The sequence below is a fragment of the Eptatretus burgeri genome, chromosome 6, assembly GCF_056783735.1.
Source record: "Eptatretus burgeri isolate ZD-2024b chromosome 6, Ebu_testis_v1, whole genome shotgun sequence".
Taxonomy (NCBI): domain Eukaryota; kingdom Metazoa; phylum Chordata; class Myxini; order Myxiniformes; family Myxinidae; genus Eptatretus; species Eptatretus burgeri.
Window position 1 is genome coordinate 39,352,167 of NC_140966.1, and position 24,202 is coordinate 39,376,368.

A 24,202-nucleotide genomic window follows, 5' to 3' on the forward strand; every position below is an offset into this window, starting at 1 on the left:
AGGTAAGTCATTCGGTTGCGTGCATGCGTACGTGTGGCATATGTGCGTACATGCGTCCGTACATGCGTATATGCGTGCGTACATTTCTGCATTTTCAAAATTCATTTTCTCAGCAACCGTTGGTCCAATTGGCAAGAAATTTTACCATGTGAGTGCCTCTGCCTGTCTAATTTTTTAATTCATACTTACGACATTATAGTCAAGTGGTACGGACAGCCTGGTGTTGGCGCAGTGGTTAGGGCAGTGGCTTGTAACCCAAAAGGTCCTGAGTTCAAGCCCTGTTGGGACACTGAATTAATATTTGTATGTATATATATATATATATATATATATATATATATATATATATATATATATATATATATATATATATATATATACCAAGTTGAAAACACCAGGGGGTTGACTCAGCCTGCCATCCTTCCGAGGTCGGCGAAATGAGTACCAGTTGTACTGGGCCCGGTGTATGCCCCGGTTAGAATAAGTGTACCATATCCCTGTGTGTCGTAAGAGGCGACCAGGGTTGCATCAGGAAGGGCATCCGGCGTAAAAACCGATGCCAAATCATTATGCGGAAAACAAAACGAATTTCCATACCGGATCGGTCGAGGCCCGGGTTATCAACGACCGCCACCGGTACCGATGGTCAGCAGGGTACCAGTGGAAATTGTGCTACTGCTGGGAGGAGGAGAAGAAGACGGGGAAGGCGAGTCCGGAGGCAGTGGGAGAGGGGGAAGGGTAGAAGTGTGCAGGTGAGAGTTGGAACTCTGAATGTTGGGACGATGACTGGCAAAGGGAGAGAGTTGGCTGATATGATGGAGAGAAGAAAGGTGGACATACTTTGTGTACAAGAGACCAAGTGGATGGGGAGTAAGGCTATGAGCATTGGAGGTGGTTTCAAACTGTTCTACCATGGTGTGGATGGGAGGAAAAATGGTGGCGGGGTAATCCTGAAGGAAGATTATGTCAAGAGGGTATTGGAGGTGAAGAGAGTGTCTGACCGAGTGATGAGTGTGAAGTTGGAAATTGAAGGGGTGATGATGAATGTCATCAGTGCATATGCCCCACATATGGTGTGTGAGATGGAGTATAAAGAAGATTTCTGGAGCGAGTTAGATGAAGTGGTGGAGAGTGTATCCAAGAATGAAAGAGTGGTGATTGGAGCAGATTTCAATGGGCATGTTGGGGAAGGGAGTAAACAGGATGAGGAGGTGATGGGTAGGTACAGTCTCAACAAGAGAAATGTGGAAGGGCAAATGGTGGTAGAGTTTGCAAAAAGAATGGAAATGGCAGTGGTAAATACGTATTTCAAGAAGAAGGAGGAACACGGGGTGACATACAAGAGTGGAGGAAAGTGCACACAGGTGGATTACATCTTAAGCAGGAGATGCAACCTGAAAGAGATTAGTGACTGTAAGGTGGTGGCAGGGGAGAGTGTAGCTCGACAGCATTGATTGGTGGTCTGTAGGAGGACTTTAGAGGTGAGGTTGAGGAAGAGAGTGAGGGCTGAACCAAGGACCAGATGGTTGGAGCTGAAGGAGGACGACTGTTGCGTGAAATTTAGGGAGGAGGTGAGACAGGCGTTGGAAAGTGGTAAAGATGGGTGGGATGATTGGGCAACTACAGCAGAAGTGGTGACGGAGATAGTTTTAAGGTACTTGGTGTGACATCTGGACAGAGGAAGGAAGATAAGGAGACTTGGTGGTGGAACGAGGAAGTACAGGAAAGTATAAGGAAGAAGCGGTTGGCGAAAAGGAAGTGGGATAGTCAGAGAGATGAAGAAAGTAGTCAGGAGTACAAGGATTGGTGGCGAAAGACAAAAAGAGATGTGGTAAAGGCCAAGGAAAAGGTATATGACGAGCTGTATGAGAAGTTGGATACAAAAGAAGGGGAAAAGGATTTATACCGATTGGCAAGACAGAGGGACCGAGCTGCGAAGGATGTGCTGCATGTTCGGGTGATAAAGGACGCAAATGGGAATGTGCTGACGAGCGAGGAGAGTGTATTGAGAAGGTGGATGGAGTACTTTGAGGAGCTGATGAATGAAGAAAATGAGAGAGAGAGGGTTGGAAGAGATAGAGATAGTGAATCTGGAAGTGGGGTGGATCAGTAAGGATGAAGTGAGGACTGCTATGAAGAAGCTGAAAAGTGGAAAGGCGGTTGGCCCAGATGGTATACCAGTGGAGGCATGGAAGTGCTTAGTAGAGATGGCAGTGGGGTTGTTAACCAGATTGTTTAATAAAGTCTTGGAAAGTGAGAGGATGCCAGAGGAGTGGAGATTAAGTGTGCTGGTTCTGATTTTCAAGAATAAGGGTGATGTGCAGAGCTGTGGAAATTACAGAGGGATAAAGTTGTTAAGCCACACCATGAAGTTGTGGGAATGAGTAGTGGAAGCTCGGTTGAGAGGAGAGGTGATGATCTGTGAGCAGCAATATGGGTTTATGCCAGGAAAGAGCACCACTGATGCAATGTTTGCTTTGAGAATGTTGATGGAGAAGTATAGGGAAGGCCAGAAGGAGTTGCATTGTGTGTTTGTGGATTTAGAGAAAGCTTATGATAGGGTACCAAGAGAGGAGTTGTGGCATTGTATGAGGAAGTCGGGAGTGGTGGAGAAGTATGTGAGGATCGTGCAGGATATGTATGAGGACAGTGTGACAGCGGTGAGGTGTGCGGGAGGAAGGACGGACCGGTTTAAGGTAAAAGTGGGATTGCACCAAGGATCGACTCTGAGCCCTTTCCTGTTTGCAATGGTGATGGACAGGTTGACGGGCGAGTTCAGACTGGAGTCTCCATGAACTATAATGTTCGTGGATGACATCATGATCTGTTGGGAGTGTAGGGAGCAGGCTGAGGCGATCCTCAAGAGGTGGAGGTACGCACTGGAGAGAAGGGGAATGATAGTCAGTCGGAGTAAGACGGAGTACATGTGCATAAATGAGAGGGAGGGTGGTGGTATGGTGCGGTTGCAAGGAGTTGAGGTGGGGAAGGTGGATCGGTTTAAATACTTGGGATCAACTGTCCAAAGTAACGGAGAGTGTGGGAGAGAAGTGAAAAAGAGAGTGCAGGCAGGATGGAGTGGTTGGAGAAGAGTTGCAGGAGTGATTTGTGACAGAAGGGTAGCTGCAAGAGTGAAGGGGAAAGTATACAAGACGGTAGTGAGACCAGCTATGTTGTATGGTTTGGAGGCGGTGGCACTAACAAAAAGACAGGAAGCGGAGCTGGAGGTGGCAGAGTTAAAGATGCTGCGATTCTCGCTGGGAGTGACGAGGATGGATAGGATAAGAAATGAGTATATTAGTGGGACAGCGCAGGTTGGACGGTTTGGAGACAAAGTGAGAGAGGCGAGATTGAGATGGTTTGGACATGTGCACAGGAGGGAAGCGGAGTATATCGGGAGAAGGATGTTGAAGATGGAGCCACCAGGCAGGAGGAGAAGAGGAAGGCCAAAAAAGAGGTTCATGGATACGGTGAGGGCGGACATGCAGGTGGTTGGAGTGTCAATGGAAGATGTGGGGAATAGAGCGAAATGGAGACTGTTGATCCGCTGTGGCGACCCCTAACGGGAGCTTGCCGAAAGAAGAAGAGTCAAGTGGTACGGACGCCATCTTGGAAAAACTTGTTCGACGGAAGCCATCTTGAAAAAACATGTCTCATTGTCAAGTACTCCCAATGAGGAATAAGATATCTTCATGATTATGTCATCAGTGCCTTCATTATGACATCATAATTCGAAAAGTACAACCCTTGATCTGATCAGTGTAAAAAAAAATTTCCGCAGCAACTGTTAATCCGATGGGCAGGAAATTTTCAGAATATGAGCAGCTCCTCCTGTGGATTTTTTTAATGATAATTATGGCGTCAAAGGTCACGTGATACAGGCGCCATCTTGGAAAAACTGAAAAACGTTGCACCTTGCTCAATGGAGTTCATGTGAGACTGGAAGCCCAAGCTCTGAGAAAACCTGACTTCAAGTACGTCCAGTTCATGTACTGACTGCAGGGCATAACACTCATAAAGAGCTCCGAAGGCTGCTCAATGGGTCGTCGTCTACTGAGAGACCTGACCTTGCATTTCTCAGCAGCGAATAGGACATTCAATTTCTACCCCCATTTGTCGATCTTCTGTAAATCCTGCCTCAGATAAATGATGCCTTTCTCCTCAGCCAACAGGTAGTAGATGGTATTGTTGCGAATTTGTGCCCGCCGGCGTGTGATCGGCCGCTCGACTCGAATGGCGGCCGCCTCGCCCACCGGAACGGACAATTCTGTTGTGACCCTCTCGGAACAACGCCGGGAGCTACTCACGGGTGGGGGTTTAACCCCACCACGACCGTGCCAATTGCCCACCCGCGCCTGGAGGCGGGGCCAAGCCACTCCGCGCTTGCTGATTGGACGGATCAGAAGTGGGCGTGTAGCATTCTTGATCCGAATTCTTCCTCGGAAAGGCCGCTATTTGCACTCGCGGCTCGGTGCGTATCGCTTGAACGAGCCCAAGACAGCCCGATGCTCAGTGTTCACAGGTGGTGCGGGAATGGCCGTAGAAGGAGAGAGGTGAGGGTGGTGGAGGGTTTATCGGTGGTGGTTTGATGGTTATGGCGGTTGATTCAAAATAAAGATGGAACAGAAAAACGCCTAACTCAAAGCGTCGCAGCCCGAATGAATCACATAAATTCCCTCTAAACAATGGGTTTGGGGCTAACTACACATGTACTTCGAGTTATCTCACCTCCAGGACCTGAATGGTGGTTTGCGAATTCCCACAGCCGTAACAGTATTATCATTGGCATAGAGGCAGATATGATTATGCAGGTTGTCACATAGATTGTTAATGCAGACGAAAAACAAGGTGGGCCTAATAATTGATCCTTGAGGTACTGATGCATTTATTTAAGTTAAATTTGATGTTTGGTCATTGACCACTACCTGGATACGTCTGCCCATCAAGTATCTGGATAACCACTGTAACAGCTGCCCTTCGACTCCATTAGCATAAAGCTTGGCCAACAATCTCTTGTGCCATACTCTATCAAATGCAGCTTTGATGTCAAGTGCCACAATTGTACCCTCCTGACATCTGTTGAGACAAGACATCCACTCCTGATTCGTCTGGGGGTGAGTGATCAGCACATAAGTCAAACTGATTGTTGCTGATGAGGTCATTTCCGATGAGATATTTCCTCAGTGCAGTGTTGATAACTCTTTCCATAACCTTGCTAATGCAGCTTAGAAGACTGAATGGCCTGTAATTATCTGGGACAGAATGTGAGTTCTTATGCACTGGCACTACATTGGCTATCCTCCAGGAGGAAGAGAAGTGGGCACAGCTAAAGCAGAAATGGAACAGTTTGGTAAGAGGTGTGGCTAAGACTAATGCGCACTTTCAGAACTATATTTCCAATTCCATCAGGTCCAGATGCCTTATTTATGTGAAATATTTATCTCCTGCAAGATCCATCTAATGTCACGAGGCCAGAACTTCAGTGTTCAGATGAGTCTCTGTGCGAGCTGTGAGATCAGGGGGAGCTATTTTCAGCGTAATCAATTGTACACTCGAAAGCAAAATGAGTGCAGAAGATATCCACTTTCTCCTGAGAGGATGGTGAAGATCTGCCCATCCTTCTGCAAGGTTGGGATACTAGAATGTTGTCCTTTCCCTTGTATCCTCTTCATGGCCCACCGCCAACCATGGGGTTTGGTTACTCCAGTGGTCAGATGATCTTTTGTCTTCTGGAAGTGTTGTCTTTTAGCTTTCTCATCGTTTTGCTTTTCCCCTATGAGAGCATCATGGGAAACAGCACATGGGCTCTTACTCCAATTGTTACATGCCAGATGGGCAGTTTTGTCAACCATTCGGCAAGCCTCAGTAACCTGTGGAATATCTGTGGGTCAACAGTGTTGCCTCCATGAGGAATGAATTTCTCCATACTTGACTTGATGATTGTCTCAAAGTTGTTGCAAGCTATGTCATGATCTCCAGTGTTTAGGGCTTGATCCCATGCCATACTATGCTTCCTTATTTTTCCCTCCTGGGCTTCAAGCCAACTGTTCACCACCATTTCAGTTCCTCCCCCAATTCCAATCAGGATTTTTTATCCCCTTATTAACCCTCCCCATGCCGACCTCTTTCCAGGTTTGCAGGTTACCAGATCTCCCCCCCCCACCCCTCACCCTCCTCTCCATCTTTTTTATTTTATTTTAGATTTATCATAATTTTATTTTTTCCTTCCACTTCTGTAAATGTGATGTTGCAGCTGTATCCATCTGCTTCACCTCCTGTGTCCTCACAATGCTCTCATTTTACCCCCAATGTTCCTTATTCCTCCAAGTCACCCTCCATTTTTCCCCTCCACTCTGCTGTTGATGCCCCCTTCCTCTTTCTACTTTTCTTCTTGTTCTGCTCCATCCTGGTCCATTCTGTGTTCTCGCTCCTCCACATGCCTCTCGTGAATACAAAAGTTTATTACTTTTAAATTGGCAATTGCAGCAGTTGTTGAAGACAAATGCCAATGTCCTGTTTTGAGCACTTCTCAACTTGGGCAACCTTTCCCTCATTAAATTCAGCTTGCAGTTTTCTTTCAAATTTCTTTTTTATTATGCTTGTAATTAATTTGTCGCTAATGTACTATTGGCTATTATTTAAGAATAATTATTTGGCCAGAACAACTATGTTTCATTTTGTCTTGTTGCGATGTGCTGTGTCCTCTGGGCAGTGAACAGCCTCGCAAGATTTATTTGTAGTACCTTAGGTGACCTGAAGGTGGAGGTAGTGTTGCATTTTGTAATTGCCTTGAAGAAGTCAGTGAGAATCCTGCACTTAAAAAAAGAAAAATCATGATAATTTGCTTTTCGATGTAAAATAAGAATGTCAAGGGCTTAAAACATATGAAGACTTGTTTTTCAGAGACTATAGCATAAATTACATTTGCACTGACAATCTAGTCATGTCGTGCCATCTGTGTGGTGCGACAACTGCTACTGTGCTGCAGAAAAATAGGTCAGACATATGACCATTTTTAACCACAGTCATGAGTGTGTATATTTGCACTGGAGGCTTATATTTTAAAACATATTCTGAGCTCTTCCTTAAGCCTCAACATTCACAAACCCCCAAAATGCAGGGTTGAGTCTTTCCTTCTTTTTTCACAGCTATTTAAGCAGGTTTACTTGGATGTTGGGTGGTGGGAGCTTCGGTCTCATTTGGGTTGTCTTTAATCTCGATCTTACCGTTAACTGACTGAAAACATATATCCAAGATGCAGTGATTTAAAGGTCATTGTCTTCTGGCAGCTCCATAAACAGGCCTCGAAAGGGTTCATGCAAAACAAGTTGGATTCCATCGCTGAAGATGTCAGGCATTATTACTCCTGTGTGTTATGATGATGGGGAAGACGCATGGACGAGGGTGGATGAAGAGATGACAAAATGGTTCAGGGGAATGCTGGTATTGAGGGAGGGGGATACTCACCCCTTTCACCACACCAGCATAAAAAGGCAGTCTCTGTGAATAGTAGATGTTCGAGAGCAGAGAAACCAGCGGCGACAGAACACCAGGCCATGCGGAGCTGTACCATCGAGCAGGCTTGTACATGGTGTTGACCCAACTAAGCTACAGCTGGTCGAAGTTGAACATGAGCGTGACGTCGACCACTTGAAGTCCAAAGTTGACCTGAGTGGTACTGAGACCAGATGAATGCAATCCTCCATCACTCAAGTGACCTTTCTGCCAGCTTAAGAGAGCGCAGAAAATGGGGCCCTCTTTCTAGCCCTTTTGTAACAGGGCCCCTAACCCCTTTCTCCCCATGTCAATGCCATTAATGAGTTAAAATTAAAGCTTTAGCAGATCAGCTTAGTCCAAGTGGATGACAGAATGAATATTTAAATAGGAACTCTCATGTTAATATCCCATCTCTTTGTGTTTGTTTCTGCTTTACGTTTTGTTTTTCTGTCATCTTGAGATGTGGACAAACTGTAAATATTTTTATGATCAATTATTTATTGAAATGAAGGATTAAGGGACTCTTTCCTGTTAAGTCTTATTAAGTTGAAGGATTTTGATAATCTCTTCTTGTTCGTGTGATTATTCCATTGAAACGTATTGGAAAGATTTTGTAAATATGAGTTGTGGTTCAATAAATTTGCTTTCTTTCACCTTCATGGGAAACAGATGACTGTATTCAAGTCATTTTTCAATCGCAACTGCATGGTCACATCGCTCAGCAATGCTTGGGATAGAATTGCAATGAGAAGGTCATTTGGACCATCAGGACTGTGGAACATAATTCATTTGAGATAGTCAACTGTACATGTGGGACAATCTCAAGGCTCAGCTCGTGAAGTGTATCTGTTTTCAGCACTGAGCAAGTGTATCTGTTTTCGCCCTTTGTGTGTTAGCCAGAACAAAATGGATGTTATATGTGAAGCTGAGGAAAGATATTTTTCTGGTGATGGGTGGGAGAGCTGGGGGGGGGGGGGTACAGTGAGTGTGGAGTTGAAAGAGGATTTTATTGATCTGTATTTATTCAACTTCGACTCACTGAAGTCGACTCACAAAATTATCAGAACTAATGACAGCCAACAAGGTCAACAAGGTCATTGACAGCTCAATGGGATGATGTTTTCCCATATGGGCTAGCACTTGAGCATCACATCTGTCTCTCCGAGACTCTGTGTAATCTAAAACTCTCAAAATTATTGGCATCTCTCTTAATGATGCTGAAGCAGAAAGCCTGTTGCCGTCATTTGGCAGAGTGGTTGATGACCGAATTTGATTTTTGTTTTCTTCCAGTGACCCCTTCCTGGTTAAACTCCCAAAATCTAGGCTTTCCACCCACCTCAACTCCATTGTTCCTCTAATCTGCAGTTTGAGGAAATGCCTTCCCAAGATGGTTCAATTGCATTCTTACCTCCAGGGCTTCAAGCAAGCAGTGCACCACAATTTAATGTCACCCCCCCCTCCATCACTACCCATAATTGTTTCTAACCCCTTTAACCCCATCTCACCCAATCCTCTTACATTGTGTACCCCCACCCCCTTGCTCTCTAGCTCTCTCTTTTTCGCTCTTTCACTCTCTCACTCTCCCTCTCTTCCTTTCCTTTTTGTTCATTGCCTTGCTTGCTGTGTCTAACTGTGGTCTCGCTGCCAGTATGTTGCCTTTTTACCCTCTGTCACCTCCCTCTTCTATGAGCCTAGATTATGGAAATAAAATAATATAAAAGCTCCTGATTCTGGAAAAAACAAACATACCATACAGTGGTGAGAGAAAGTTTGTTAACCCTTTAGAATTTTCTGTATTTCTGCATAAATTTGACTGAAAATGTGATGAGATCTTCATCTAAGTCCTAATAATAGATAAAGAGGACCTGGTTAAACAAATAGCAGAAGAAAAAAATCTACCTTTTCATTTATTTATTTATTGAGAAAAATGATCCAACATTCAATTTCTTTGTCAGAGAACCTTTACAATCAGTGACTGGTGGCAACCCCTTGAGCAACAATAACTTCAACCAAACATTTCCTGTAATTCTTGATCAGTCCTGCACATCGGTTTGGAGGAATTTTTTGCGCATTCCTCCTTACAAAACTGATTCACCTCAGAGATATTTGTGGGCTTTCTTGCATTAACTGCTCGCTTCAGGTTCTGTCACAACATTTCTATGGGGTTAAGGTCTGGACATTGACTTGGCCATTCCAAAATACAAACTCTCTTCTGCCTCAGCCATTCTCTTGGAGTGTGTGTTTTGGATCGTGTGTGTGTTTAGGATCGTTGTTTTGCTGCATGACCCACTTTTTGTTGAACATCAGCTCATGGACAGATGCCCTGGCATTCTCCTGGAGAATTTGCTGGCACAATCCAGAATTCATTGTTCCGTCAATGATGGCAAGCCCTCCTTGTCCTGAGGCAGCAAAGAAGCCCCAAACCATGACACTTCCACCACCATGCTTCGCGGTTCGTGTGAGGTTCTTCTGATGGAATGCAGTTTTTGGTTTTCGACAAACATGCCATTTCTCATTTAAGCCAAAATGTTCCATTTTTGACTCATCTGTCTACAGAGCATTCTTTCAATAGCCTTCTGGATCATCCAGGTGGTCTTTGTAAAACTTGAGATGGGTGGTAATGTTCTTCTTGGAGAGCTGTGGTTTCCTATTTGCTATCTTCCCATGCACACCATTTTTGTTCAGTGTTTTTCTGATGGTGGACTCATGAACACTGGCATTAGCCAATGCAAGAGAGGCCTAGAGAACCTAAGACGTTACCCTGCGATTTGTTGTGATCTCTTGGATTATTGTGCGTCTTGCTCTTGGAGTGATTTTCGTTGGACAACCGCTCCTGGAAAGAGTACCAATGGCGTTGGATTTTCTCCATTTGTACACCATCTGACTGACAGTAGATTGGTGGAGCCCATCATCTTTAGAAATGGTTTTGTAACCCTTTCTAGACCAATTGACATCAAGGAGGAGGTCTTTGTGAGCTAATGGCCATCCATATATGTGCCCAACTGTGCCTGCAGACCTCCTGCAGTTGGGTTACTTTTTTTAGGATGATGGTGGCAGGATTTGCACTCCAGCCACTGTAAAATCCTTCACTCTGCAAAACGCAATAAAACCAGAAAGAAAATTGAAAACCCACACCGTGGAAGTACCTGCTATGCAGCTGCCCTCTGCAGGGCAGCTCACAGGATGACAGGATTGTGGCAAAACCTTTTGGACCCCCACTCCTTGATGATGGGAAGAAAACCATGGGGGAACCTTCCCGGGTCAGATTGCAGTCATGTGTATCGGGATGGTGCTGAGGTGTCGTCCACCAGATGGCGGTCTCCTTGGGTTAACCTGAAGCGGACCCTTCGGGTGGGTGCCTGGAATATCCTATCCCTAGGAGAGGATGATCACCTGTCTCGGTTATCATCTTTGCTCAAGCATTTGAACATCGGTATTGCAGCTCTCTATGAGGTTCGGAGAACGGATAGTGGCGAGATCATGGAGGGTTGTTACACCTACTTTTGGTCTGGTCACTCTGATGGTTACCATGCCCAAAGAGTGCATGTTGCTGTGTCCAAGAAGTTTATTCCAATGACAATTGAAGTAACACCGGTCAACGAGCATACTATGAGAAAGAGGATTCGTCACTCTTTGGGTGTCGTTTCCCTGGTCTCAGGATATGCTCTGAATGAGGCGAGTGATCTCACCGAGAAGGATGCATTCTACGCCACGCTAGAGTCTGTGGTTGATCAGTGCCTCAGACAAGATACTCTTCTAGTCTTGGGGGATTTCAATGCATCGACTGGAACTGATTGGGATGGTTATGAAAAATGTGTTGATCCCCATGGATCTGGAACTGTGAACCAGAATAGCACTAAGTTCCTTGACTTTGCAAGATGTCATGGACTGAGGGTGACTGGTTCATGGTTTCAGTGCCCACATGCTCATCGCTGGACTTTGTATACCATTGCTGGTAATCTGGCAAAGGAGATTGACCACATGCTCATTGATGGTCACTGGAGGATATTCCAGAACTGCAGAGTCGACCGGAGTGATCAGTTCCTCAATACTGACCACAGGCTTTTGGTAGCAACTCTGAAGTTGCAGCTTAAATCCAGGAGAATGATATTGTCCCAGCCAAGGCTGGATATTGGCAAGCTCAAAGATAAGAGGGTAGCTGAGGAGTTTGCAAACAGGCTGAGTGGGGATTTGGGGTCTCAGTGCTTTGGGGGAATCCTGAAGAGTTGTGGAATGCCTTCAAGACAACCATTCTTGATGTTGCCGGTGGATGTCTTGGAACTCACTGGAGGGCGAAGAAGAATTTTGACTCTTAAGGGACACTGGATACCATTAACCAGAGTCACCGTGCCAGGCTGAATGGCAGAGCTGAACTGTTCTGGGAATTGAGCCCTCCAGAGGATTCTAGGTCTTCGTGGGGTGCCACCAAAACTGATCGATCTGATGCCTGAACTCTACTCTGGTACTGAGAGTGCTGTGAGATGTGGTGGTACCATCTCTGACTTATTTCCAGTTGTTACTGGAGTTCGTCAGGGGTGTGTTCTGGCCCCCACACATTTCAGCACTTGTATGGACTGGATTGTATTGGGAGGATGTCGGAGAGATCAAGCTGCGGTGTATCATTTGGGAAGATCAATATCTCTGACCTTGATTTCACAGATGATGCAGTCGTATTTGCGCAGACGTTAGATATCCTTTTGGGGGCCCTTGAGGTGCTGAATGAGGAGTCTGAGTCGCTGGGAGTACGGGTTTCCTGGGTCAAAACTAAGATCCAGGCTTTCAATGACATCTTGGATGCTGCTGTCCTGTCTGTGCCTGTTTGTGGTGAGGATGTTGAGGTCGTGGAGAGATTCACTTACTTTGGCAGTGATATTCACGTCTCTGCTGGCTGTGAGTCAGAGGTCAACAGATGTCGGTCGGGCCTGGAGAGTCATGGATTCACTGGATCATGGGGTGGGGTGCTGCCGGTACTTGTGCAGGAGGACGAAAGTCTGAGTCTTCAGGTCCTTTGAGCTTCCAGTCTTGCTCTATGGATGTGAGACTTGGACTCTGACCAGGGATCTGAGACGGAGACTTAATTCCTTTGCTACCAGGTGTCTTCGGAGAATCCTTGGCTCTTGCTGGTCGGAATTTGTGTCCAACGAGCGGTTGCTGAGCGAGACTCAAATTAGTTTTGTTACCTGCATAGTCTGTGAGCATCAGCTGCAGCTGTGTTGACATGTGGCTCATTTTCCTGACGCTGATCCTGCTCACCAGATACTCGCAGTGAGGTAGTCTCTTGAGTGGACGTGGAAATGGGCCGACCACGTGCCTCGTGGTTGCATCATCTTGATCGGCATCTCAAGGAGATGGGGATGGGCCAGGCATCTGCATGGAGGATGGCCAGATGGAGGCCCCTGGAGTACCAGCGGAAAGTGGATGCAGTGACGCACTGCTCTGGCGCATGCTCCCATACCTGACCTGACCTGTTGAGGTCATAGAAAGATACACTTACCTTGGCAGTGAGATTCATGTCATTGCTGGCTGTAAGCCAGAGGTCAATAGACATCTGGGTCGGGCCTGGCGAGTCATGGATTCACTGGATCATGGGGTGTGGCACTATCAGATCCTGTGCAGGAGGATGAACGTCCAACTCTTCAAGTCCTTGGTGTTTCCAGTCTTGTTCTATGGTTGTGACACTTGTACTCTGACCAAGGATCTGAGATGGACACTTAATTCCTTTGGTACCAGGTCTCTTCGGAGAATCCTTGGCTATTGCTGGTCAGGCTTTGTGTCCAACGAGCGATTGCTGTGGGAGACTCAAATGAGATTTGTTACCTGCATCGTTTGTGAGCGTCAGCTGCAGCTGTATGGACATGTGGCTCGTTTTCCTGACGCTGTTCCTGCTCACCAGATTCTCTCAGCGAGGGAGTCTCGTGAGTGGAGGATGCCAATGGGCCGACCACGTGCCTCTTGGTTGCAGCAGGTTGATCAGCATCTCAAGGAGATGGGGATGGGCCAGGCATCTGCTTGGAGGATGGCCAGATGGAGGCCCCTGGAGTACCAGCGGAAAGTGGATGCAGTGACGCACTGCTCTGGTGCATGCTCCCATACCTGACCAGACGTGAACATCAACACCTCTTTTTCTGAGGTCCTAAGAAATCTCTTGTGATCGGGGCTTGACATGCTTCCACAACTTGTGTGGTGAACACCAAACTCTGATGGTCACGAACAAAGTTTATGTTTTTCATGTCGGGCAGGGCCACTCAAAAGCACTCCTGATTGTCATCTCATTGATTGAAACACCTGACTGTAATTACCCCCTTAATTGACCTGATTAACCTGTTGTGTGTTCTGTTCTTCATTGTGTGGTCCATGAGCCACTGGCAGCCCCTGGTGGCCTGAAGTGCAGCCCCTGACATGTTGCCGATGATACACAAATTTTAAAATGCCCCCATCATAATCCACCATGAATGCTGTCAAATTGACCCAATGGTTTCAAATGAGTGTTCCAACACGAAGCCTAAAAGTAACATCACTACATCAGTTGATAGCAGCCCAGGTCAAAAAACCATTAAAGACCAGTAGCTTACTGGTCAACTGGTACCAGTTGAAAACCAGAAGCCAACTGGTACCAGTAAAGCCAGTTGGTTTCTTACTGGTTTTAATATGGAAATTGGAATAGAGTGATATATTACCAGTTGAAATACAATTGTATTTAATTAACTGGTATCAACTGGGACCAGTACATTGTAACTGGTATCAACTGGGAGACCAGTACATTGCAACTGGTATCAACTGGGACCAGTACATTCCAACTGGTATCAACTGGAACCAGTAAGACTTTAACTGGTACAAATATGAGCTACTGGTTTTTTCAACTGGGAAATTGGAATTCTGACTGAATTTAACTGGTACCAGTTGAAACCAATAGAGACCAGTTAAAGACCAATTAGAACCAATAGAGACCAGTTGAAAATGTGTACTGGTTTTAACTGGTTTTTCAACCTGGGAGTGTACAAACAATGATGCTTGTAGCCAAGTTAACCACAATGAACAAGAGTACATGTGGGCAGGGCCTAATAGTAGCCATTATAGAGTCCTGCAGGTGGTGTGGCAGCTCTCACACTGATGTTTTTTTTTTCGTCAAGGCCCCCCCCCCCCGCCCCTCTAAAAAAGAATGAAGATCACTGACCGAGAGATCACATACTTTTTCCAACAAATTAATTGCATGTTGGATCATTCTGCTCAATAAATAAATGAAAATGTATTTTTTTTGTGTGAGTGCTATTTGTTTCATCCGTTTCTCTTCATCTATTATTTGGACTTACATGATGATCTTATCACATTTTAGATCAAATTTATGCAGAAATACAGAAAATTCTAAAGGGTTCTCAAACTTTTTCTCACAACTGTAATTCTCTACTCTTAGACCGGTCAAAATAGAGATTTACCCACCACAAATTGCAATAGTAATCATTTATGTTTTTTTCCACTCCAAATATGTTGTGGAATGACATACCAAGTCACCCTAAGTCAGAGCATTGAAACATTTCCATTTTGAGCTCAGTTTGAGGCAGCATTTTTCCACAAATATCATAAAATAAAATTTTGGGGTAGGGTCTAGATTTATGGTAATATTGTGAACAATTCAAAACTTATCCCTAATATAGAGGTATCAACAGATTCATAATGAAAATACATTTCTAACAATATCATATGTCATGGTATTGACCTAAGATTAGTGTTTTTAGAGTTGATAATGTTTGGAGAATCTGACCAAAATAGTTATTTTTGGATGTATGACCATTTCAGATTTAATTCCCCAGTAAAGATAACTGAATGGTCTATTTACTTTGTCCTATGTTATTGTGGTTGCCATAGAAGATACAATAAATGTACTAATGATTGAAAGGGGCTGAGGGCTGTTCAATTAAATATGCATAGGGGAGAGAGAATCAGAAGGGTGTGGGGGTGGGGCAAAAGTATATCCAGGGGATAGGTGGAGACTTCTGAAAAGGTTCTCACTCACCTAAAAGTCTGGAACATCTTTATTTACAATTCTAATCATGTTTTTGTTTCTCTCAGGTTGAAGTAATCTATTAAAGATGGACAAGTGTGTCTTCTGTAAGGAACCTCTATTGAGTGGACAAAAAACTGCAATGTTAGGTACCAAAGGATGTGAAGGCATTGCAAAAGCTAATGCATTGCGGTCTAGCAGTACAAGTACTGTTCCTGGACAAGTTGTGCATGTCAAGTGTAGAAAGGACTTCTGTTCTACAAAGTGTATAGCTCGTGTCAGCAGAAAGCGAGAATGTGACTCTGTTTCTTTCAGTAATACACCAAGTACACGCCAATCCACAGGAAATACATTTATTTATAAAGATAACTGCATATTCTGTGAGCATCCAGATACATTCCATTGCAAGGTAAAAAGTCATAAACTTATTCCAGTCAGATCAATGGATTTTCAAGATAAAATTAAGAAATGTTGTAATGAACACAAGGATTTGTGGTCAGAAATTGTGAATGGTAGACTTGAGTTTGCACAAGATTTGCATGCTGCAGATGCAGTATACCACAACCTTTGCAGCACAAATTTTGGAACAGGAAAGCAGGTACCACAACAGTTCATGGCAGATGATAAAATCCAACCGAAACAATTTAAGCAGGGTAGATCTGATTCGGCAAGGGAAGATGCTTTTAATCAGGTGGCCATGTATTTGGAGGTCAATGATGAGGAACAAATCTCAATACAGGATCTTATAAACAAAATGGAAGAGATATTAGTTGAGACTGGAATTGAACCATATGGATTTACCAACATGAAACATAGACTTGAGAAACATTTTGGAGACAAGATAACCATCACTGAGATTAGTGGAAAAGAAAATGTGGTTAAATTTTGATATAAAGCATCTTCTATCATCCATGACTTCTACTCCAAACCAAAGAAGTATGACCATGACGAAGAGAAATTAAGAATTATAGAAACCGCAGCCAAACTTATTAAAATTGATGTAAAATTAGTGAAGCAGCCACAGGAATTTTATTCAAGCTCAATTGAAATATCTTCTACTGACAAGGCTATGTCATCAATGGTAAGATGGTGCCTGTGGACACTAACTTGAAGCCTGCACCTGACAATCTTCTGGAGCCTTCAACTGCAATTGCAGAACTAACTGTAGTACACAGAGATGCTCATGTAGAAAATTTGGCCTAGAATGTTCTCCAGCATGTGGAGAATGTAAAGGCCTACACTGCTCTAACACAATCCTGCCTGATCCAGAAAGTGATGCTGAGGATGTATTATAATGTGTAATTTGTGACTTTTTTTCAAGGTGTTGTTTGGAAGTGACTTACTTGAAGTAGTTTAAAATATTTATTTTTCTTCATTAGATATACATGTCAGCTCTTGATGGCACTATAAAATAGTGATTGTTATGTAGTTTTAACAAATAGTGTAGTACTAATTTACTAGTTACATGTAGTATTGAAAAGAAAATGGTTACCCTGGAATTGGACTGTTAAGATTCACATGTACATATTATAAAATGTGTTGTATATTTGCTTTTAGTAGCTTAGTACTTCTGGCTAGAATAGCTTTTTAAGTTTGGTGTTTTTGCTATTTTAAATTCCATAGCAATAAATGGAGATAAACTCTAACATATCAGCACCCAGGAGGATTCCAAACTTCTAAGCATAAACTAATTGTCTGATTTCTTTTATAGGAATATTGATTAGTGAAATTCCAGTAACAAAATAATTGTGTTTTATTTGTATAATGATTCATCATAGTATTTTATTTATGTTGGTAACTTTATATTCTGTAAATATGTTGAGGTTTTGCAGTAATATGACATGCCGAAATGGCCATTTGAAGGGAAGAATTTTGGAATATGTTAACCCTCCTTCAATCTTCAGTAAATTGGTTATAGGCTTGTAGCAAGGCATTATGTACAAATTTAGGACACGGGGGACCAAAAAATGAAAGTCATTGTATGATTAAGTTTTGCATATCATTTGTTAGCCAACATCATGGGATTCAGGATCTATTTGGGCAGAGCTAAATTCTTCCTCTTTCTATTGCTCTGACGGGTTCAAGGTCAAATAGACCCAAAGAGTATCAATTATCTGTATCAAGGAACCACTCATATCATTCTAAAATTGGTCTGATGGCTTAGATATGTATTATACACTAATTGGAAATCACATATATGGAGAATATTTTGTTTACCTGATATTTGACCTTGAGCGAAGAGGTCAAGGTCATATGAAATTAACAAATTGATCAAATTGATCAGTGTTCATTCAGGTCATAAATATAATATGCACATAAACTTTAACCATAGAAATACATGCTGTGATGAACCAAACTAACATCTTAGGATTAAAAGTGCAGATTTCATTAAAATGTTATGTACTTCCTTACAACCTTTGATGTTCTGCATACTGAACACAAACTGGCCTTTACTATTGATTTTTACATCATAGGGCCATCTTGGTAAACTTATACTATGGTTATAAAATCAAGCTTATAGCTTCCAGTAATTTTGTAGCAGCTTGGTAAATGCAATTTGTTACGTACTTCCTTACATTTTGACCCAATCATGGGAGTGAACCTAAAAACTGGTATGTAGTAATGATCCATGTTGAAACTTGCCATTTTAAATCATCACTTTATGCAGAAGTAAATTGCTATTTATGATGTTCTACCAGATGCATTTCAAATTTATGGAATAAGATTTTGTAAGCTTCACTATGACTCAGGGAAATTTTGCAAAATCTGAGATTTTACATATTTGAAGGTGCCAAGATATATATATATATATATATATATATTTTTTTGTATACCTTGGTCGAGGCTCGTATGAGAGCAAACACATAACTCACAGCAAGGAGGCATGAGACAAGAGGGGCGGGAGTGGAAGGGACAAAACAGTGGGGAACAGACACATTAGGTGAACTGTGGAAGGGAGAGGGATGGGGATGGGACGGGGAACATGGCGAAGAGAAGATGGACATTACAGGGACTTTCAGGAAGGAAAGCAGGAGAAATGAAGGAAGTGGGCTTGGGTGGATTATCGGGGGTAGAAAAGATCGAGGATTTGGATGGGGGAAGATAAGAGGTGGTGGTGAACAGCTGTTTTGAAAGCCTGGAGGGAAGAATGGGAAAGAATAGAGTGAGGAAGTTTATTCCAAAGGCGGGAAAAAGAGGAATGAAAGAGTGAAGATGAGCAGTGATTCGTGATTTTGGTAGTTTTACCAGAAGGGGGTTGTTGGCGGACCTTGAGCGCCCTGTGGAAATGTGGTGGGGACAAATCGCAGAGAGAGCAGGGGGGGGCAAGGCTGGAGAGGAGTCGGTAGAAGACAGAAAGACCACCGACCAACCTGCGGTGATTGAGTGAGAGGCCCAAAGACTCAGCTTCATTGCGGGAGATGCCGATGATCTTAAATGCCCTGGTTTCGACAGCGTTAAGCCGAGAAAGGTGGGAGGCAGGAGCACCAGCCCAGAGGGGAGAGCAGTACTCCATCAGGCTACGGACAAAAGCTTTGTAAGTGGTCAGGAGCTCAAGAGGGCCGAGGTAGGACTTGGCACGACGGAGGATTCCCAGTCGGCGACTGGCTTTTGAGGCGAGGTTGGAAATGTGAATTTCCCAGGAAAGGTCATGGCAGATAGTGAGACCTAGAAGCTTGAAAGAAAAGACTTCTTCCAGAGGATTGTTGAGAAAGTGGATGGGGGGGTTTTGTAAACGGTCCTTTCGAAGAGACATAGTGAGAGTGTGAGATTTGTCTGGATTGAAAGACATGTTCCACATGTTGGACCAGTTTGTGATTTTATCCAGATCTGCAGTGAGCGAAGAAGCTGCTGCTTGCCGGTCTGAGGGATGACAGATGGTACGGCAGAAGGTGGAGTCGTCGGCAAAGAGAAATAGAGGATTTTCCAGAGAGTCCGAGAGATCATTGATAAAAACCAGAAAAAGAACAGGGCCCAGAACGCTACCTTGAGGAACTCCAGCCTGCACAGGAAGAGGGGATGAAAGAACTCCATTTAGGGCCACACATTGACTGCGACAGGAGAGGAAGTCTGCGAGCCATGAGTGGAGATGGCCTTGAATACCATGGGAAGAGAGTTTGGTGAGTAGGGCAGGGTGCCAGACTGTGTCAAAAGCACGTGATATGTCCAGGGATACGGCTCGGATTTCCTGTCTGGCATTGAGGACCTCCATCCATTGATGGGAGAGCAGAAGCAGCATATCCAGGGTAGAGTGACCTGGTCTGAAACCAAATTGATGATTGGAAATCAAGCCATTGGAGAAGAGGAAGGATTTCATATCTGAAGCGATGATGGATTCCATCACCTTGCTGATGATTGGGAGAAGGCTGATTGGTCTGTAGTTATAGGGATCTTTTTTTGCACCTTTTTATGCAGGGCAGTGATGTTAGCAGATTTCCAAGCAGATGGCAGATGACCTTGGGCAAATGAGAGGGTGAATAGAACAGAGAGAGGGTGAGCAAGAGCAGAAGAGCAGGCTTTGAGGACACGTGGGCTGATGCCGTCTGGACCGGTTGCAGAATCTGACTCGAGGTTTGAAAGCAAGCTCTCCACCTTGTCAGGAGAAAAGGATACAGAGTCCAGGGACAGTTGGGTGCGACTGGGTAAAGTGGGTAGAGATAGTGATGGGTTTAGGACACAAGATTTAGCTGCAAACACCGAGTTTAGACATTCAGCTTTATCACGTGTGGAATCAGCAGTGCGGCCATTTGAGGTAAGGGAGGGGATGGAGGGGGAACATACACCAGAAACAGATTTGATTAAACGCCACTAGGATTTTGAGGAGGGAGAGAGGTTTGAGAGTTCAGACTTGAGATGAGAAAGATGTTGTTTTCTGGCTCTCCTGAGGGTAGATACACACTTGTTCCGAGCTTTGTGGAAAGAACTGAGATTGCCCTCAGTTGGGTTTGCTTTCCATGAGGCAAAGGCAAGTTGTTTCAGGACAACTGCCTCGCCACAAGCTTCAGTAAACCAAGGGCGGGAGGAAGGGTAAGACAACTGAACACGAGAGGGGATAAATCTGTGCATGAGGGAGAGCAATTTCTTTGAAAGAATTCCCAGGATGAGTTGATGTTTGAGAAAGTAGTAATAGGAGACCAGTCTGTAAGTTTGATGGATATGTAGATATGATATTCATAAGATATGTAGAAGTTCATAAGAAATATACTGTTTCGAGGAATTGTTCTATTCGTATGTATAATGATATGTATCAAACAAAAAATGCAATTTCAACCATTTTGGAAAACATATACAATCATATATGTAACCCATTTCTAAAAAATGAGCTATAAAAATGGAAAAAATACCCTGTGTTTGGATAAAAAAAACATGCTTTGTAAGCAACTATATCCATAGGACCCACAGCAAAGTATACATTTTCTGAAAGCACAGACACTTGGGCATTATATAACATGAAGATTATTTATCTTATTAAACCTGGGTTCAATTTCTAAGCTTTCTCCTCATTTAGGACCACAGTGTACACAATATCATGCTACAAGCCTATATCTCACTAACTACATTACATATTGGCAAAATTTAAAAACTGTGACAGTCAGAAAACATGTATATAGATATTCAGACCAATTGCAGTCCTACTTTGGAAATTAAAAAATTGTGAATTTAAAAATGTCAACATATATGTCTAAATTCGATAAGTTTTAGTGATAGGCAGAAATGTTTTTCTTCCGTCATGATGTTAATTTTAGGTCTACATCATTACTTGTCATGGTGTTTGAAAGGTAATTTTATTGTGAATCTATAGCTATCTTAATATTGAGAATAGGCCAGTAATTTGTCATGATATGGTCATGTTACTATACCCTCCCCCTATATTTTGGCTGTCAATTTTCTCTTCAATGTCACCTTGAAGCTGTTCCAATCAAATGAAAATCAAAATGAAGCTGTTCCAATGCCCCGATTTAAGGTGACTTTTAGTATGTCATTTTATGATATATTTGGAGTGAAAAAAACTTGAATGATTACTATTGCAATTTGTGGTGGGTTTGACCCTAAAATGGCCTATTTTGACCGGTCTATCTTGCCTTTTGATTGTTGGGAGAACCTTGCGAAGGGATTATAACAGAAAATATTCAAAGTGTTCTTCCTCCCATAAGGTAGTTCTTCAATTTCCTTCTCTAGATTGACCATCTCAAAGCATCCTTGGCTGACAATGCACACCCAGCCATTGAACGGTATGTCTACCTCTTCTGATATCTCTTACAAAAACCATGATTGAAGCACTCTCAAAATGAATCATTTCACTCTGATTTTAAATGCAAACATCATTGCTGAAATATGACCATTTTTAGCCTGGGGAGGTATTGGGTTTTCATGAGTATAGTTGCTCTTCTTTGTATCTCATAATGTGTTTTCAGAGGTTCTTTACTATCATACAGTTTGCTGTCTGTGGTCCATAGCTTACAGGAACTTGAAGATGAGAACCATTTCCTAAAGAAAAGCTTGAACCATAGGCGACAGGAAAGCGCTGCTGCAACACCAATTTCAGGTAAGAAAAGTTTTTATGCTTAATTTATTTCCGAAAGTAATGCTTCGAATAATATAATTATCAAATATTATTTCTACCTCTGCCACCAAACATGGATGGAGGTTGTTTTCACACCTTTCTGTCTGTTTGTCTGTGAGTAGGATATCTCAAAACGTTGTCGATGGATTCAAACAAATTTGGTGGACAGGTTGGGTGTGTGACGAGGATGACTTGATCAAATTTTGGTGAAGATCTGTGTCCAGATCCGGATACCAGAATTTTTTAAGTGATTCTTCACCATTGAGAGATAGGGCCAATATGATATATAGCACGATTTCTCAAAAGTTTGGACGGATTCGAACAAAACTTGGTGGACATGTTGAGTGTGTGACAAGGAAGACTTGATTAAATTTTGGTGAAGATCCGAATCCGGATCTGCACACGATAATTATTTTATTTTTAAAGTGATTCTTCACCATTGAGAGATTTGGCCAAAAACGATATATAGTATGATATTTCAAAATTGTATTTGGCCCGGTATGTTCTCGTGGATCAGGCATTGCATGGCGGAGGTATGCGCTCTACCGAGTGCCCTTCTAGTTTCCTTATGCATTCACTTTTTAATAGCCAACCAATATTGGTGACACTGGCAACAATGCTCAACCTCATTTATCACTCACAAAAATTTATTGGGTCATTCATTAATATTGTTATCCATTCAGAGATCTATCAGAGATCCATGGAATGTCACTAAGTGATTTAAATTCAGTAACCAGCTCAAGTAGTGAAATAGGGATCAACACAGACTGAATTCAAAGAAAAACAAGAGCAAGAATTACTTTGCAATGCAAGTCCCCTACCGATATGATATTTTCAAGGTGCAAAAATGGCATAACTGAAAAATTTATGAAACACCCTGAAACTCGAACTTGTTCTGTAACTTATCATAATAAAGCCATGCACCAAGTTTCAGTTGAATATCATTGTTATAGTGTATGGGAAAAAGTCTGAAAAACCACAGGTGGGATGGACAGACAATTGGAGAGCAAACCTTTAGTCCCTCTGGTGAAACCGGTAGGGGACTAATAACATTCATATTGAGGCTAATAACATGCTAAGCTGTGGAAAGACTGGGAAGTAGGATGGCTAACTCGATGGCATTTTTCTGTCATTTTGAAACATGCTTACAAGAAATAGCCTGTCGTGATAATGGCAGATTGATGGTGGTGCATCTGGCTATTCTTGCTGGCAGTGCAACACAATATAGATGGCAGCAATAGGTTGAAGTTTTTCAATCATTGAGAATCTTGCATTTTACATTGCAACGACAGTAGATCTCATAACTACCTCCTCCACCGAGGGTGGACAGAGGTTATGTTTTCACCACTGTCTGTTTGTCTGTGAGCAGTATATCTCAAAAAGTTGAAGACACATTTGGACGAAACTTGGTGGACAGGTTGGGTGTGTAACAAGGATGAAACGATTAGATTTTGGTGAAGATCCGCATCAGAATCTGAATACTATAATAATTACCCTAGTCGCTGAAGGAGAGGGCATTGCATTTGGGTCCGTTTGTCTGTTTGTTACTTACGAAATCTAAAGATTTCATAAGTATATTGATGACTTCCGTTCTCTGTTTGTTTGTTTGTTTGTGTGTGTGTTTGTGTGTTTGTTTGTAGGCACGATAACTCGAGAACGGAAGAAGCTATCAATGTCAAATTACACCACGTGATTCAGGAGGGTGATGGCTAGCGCTGATTAGATTTTGGTCAAAATCGGTCAAAGGTCAAGGTCACAGTGAGGTCAAACATTCTATTTTTGATGGTTTGGTACAGAATCATCGTAGAAACTTCTGGTTTGCATCGCTACCTTCTCTCGAGACAGCTTTTATTACAAAAGGTCAGAGGTCAAGTTGACGATTTCGTAAGTACCAGTCTATGACTGCTTGTTATTATTTTTTGGCGACCGAACACGCCATTATACACCGCCAAAACAAACGAACATTTTGGCAATTCTCACTCTTGTATTTAATTGTCATGGTGTCCGTTGTTATGCTCATGGGGGGGGGGGCATTGCATTGGCTTTGCCGAGGTTGCTGTGGCTCTCAAGATGGGTTTCTTTTTTCCTTGTTTTTTTTTCTTGTTTTGTTTTCGATCCTTCTGCTGCAGGACCTTCCTTTCCCCTTC

General features: G+C 43.0%; 1 protein-coding gene across 1 annotated transcript in view; it reads left to right on the forward strand.

The window, feature by feature from the left end:
* IQCE (IQ motif containing E) overlaps positions 1-24,202 on the forward strand; it is a 152,384-nt gene that overhangs the window by 70,843 nt on the left and 57,339 nt on the right. The window contains exons 7-8 of the mRNA XM_085887038.1: positions 21,671-21,723; positions 21,949-22,037. Coding sequence (XP_085743164.1) covers positions 21,671-21,723; positions 21,949-22,037 — 142 coding nt within the window. The remainder of the gene's footprint in view (positions 1-21,670; positions 21,724-21,948; positions 22,038-24,202) is intronic.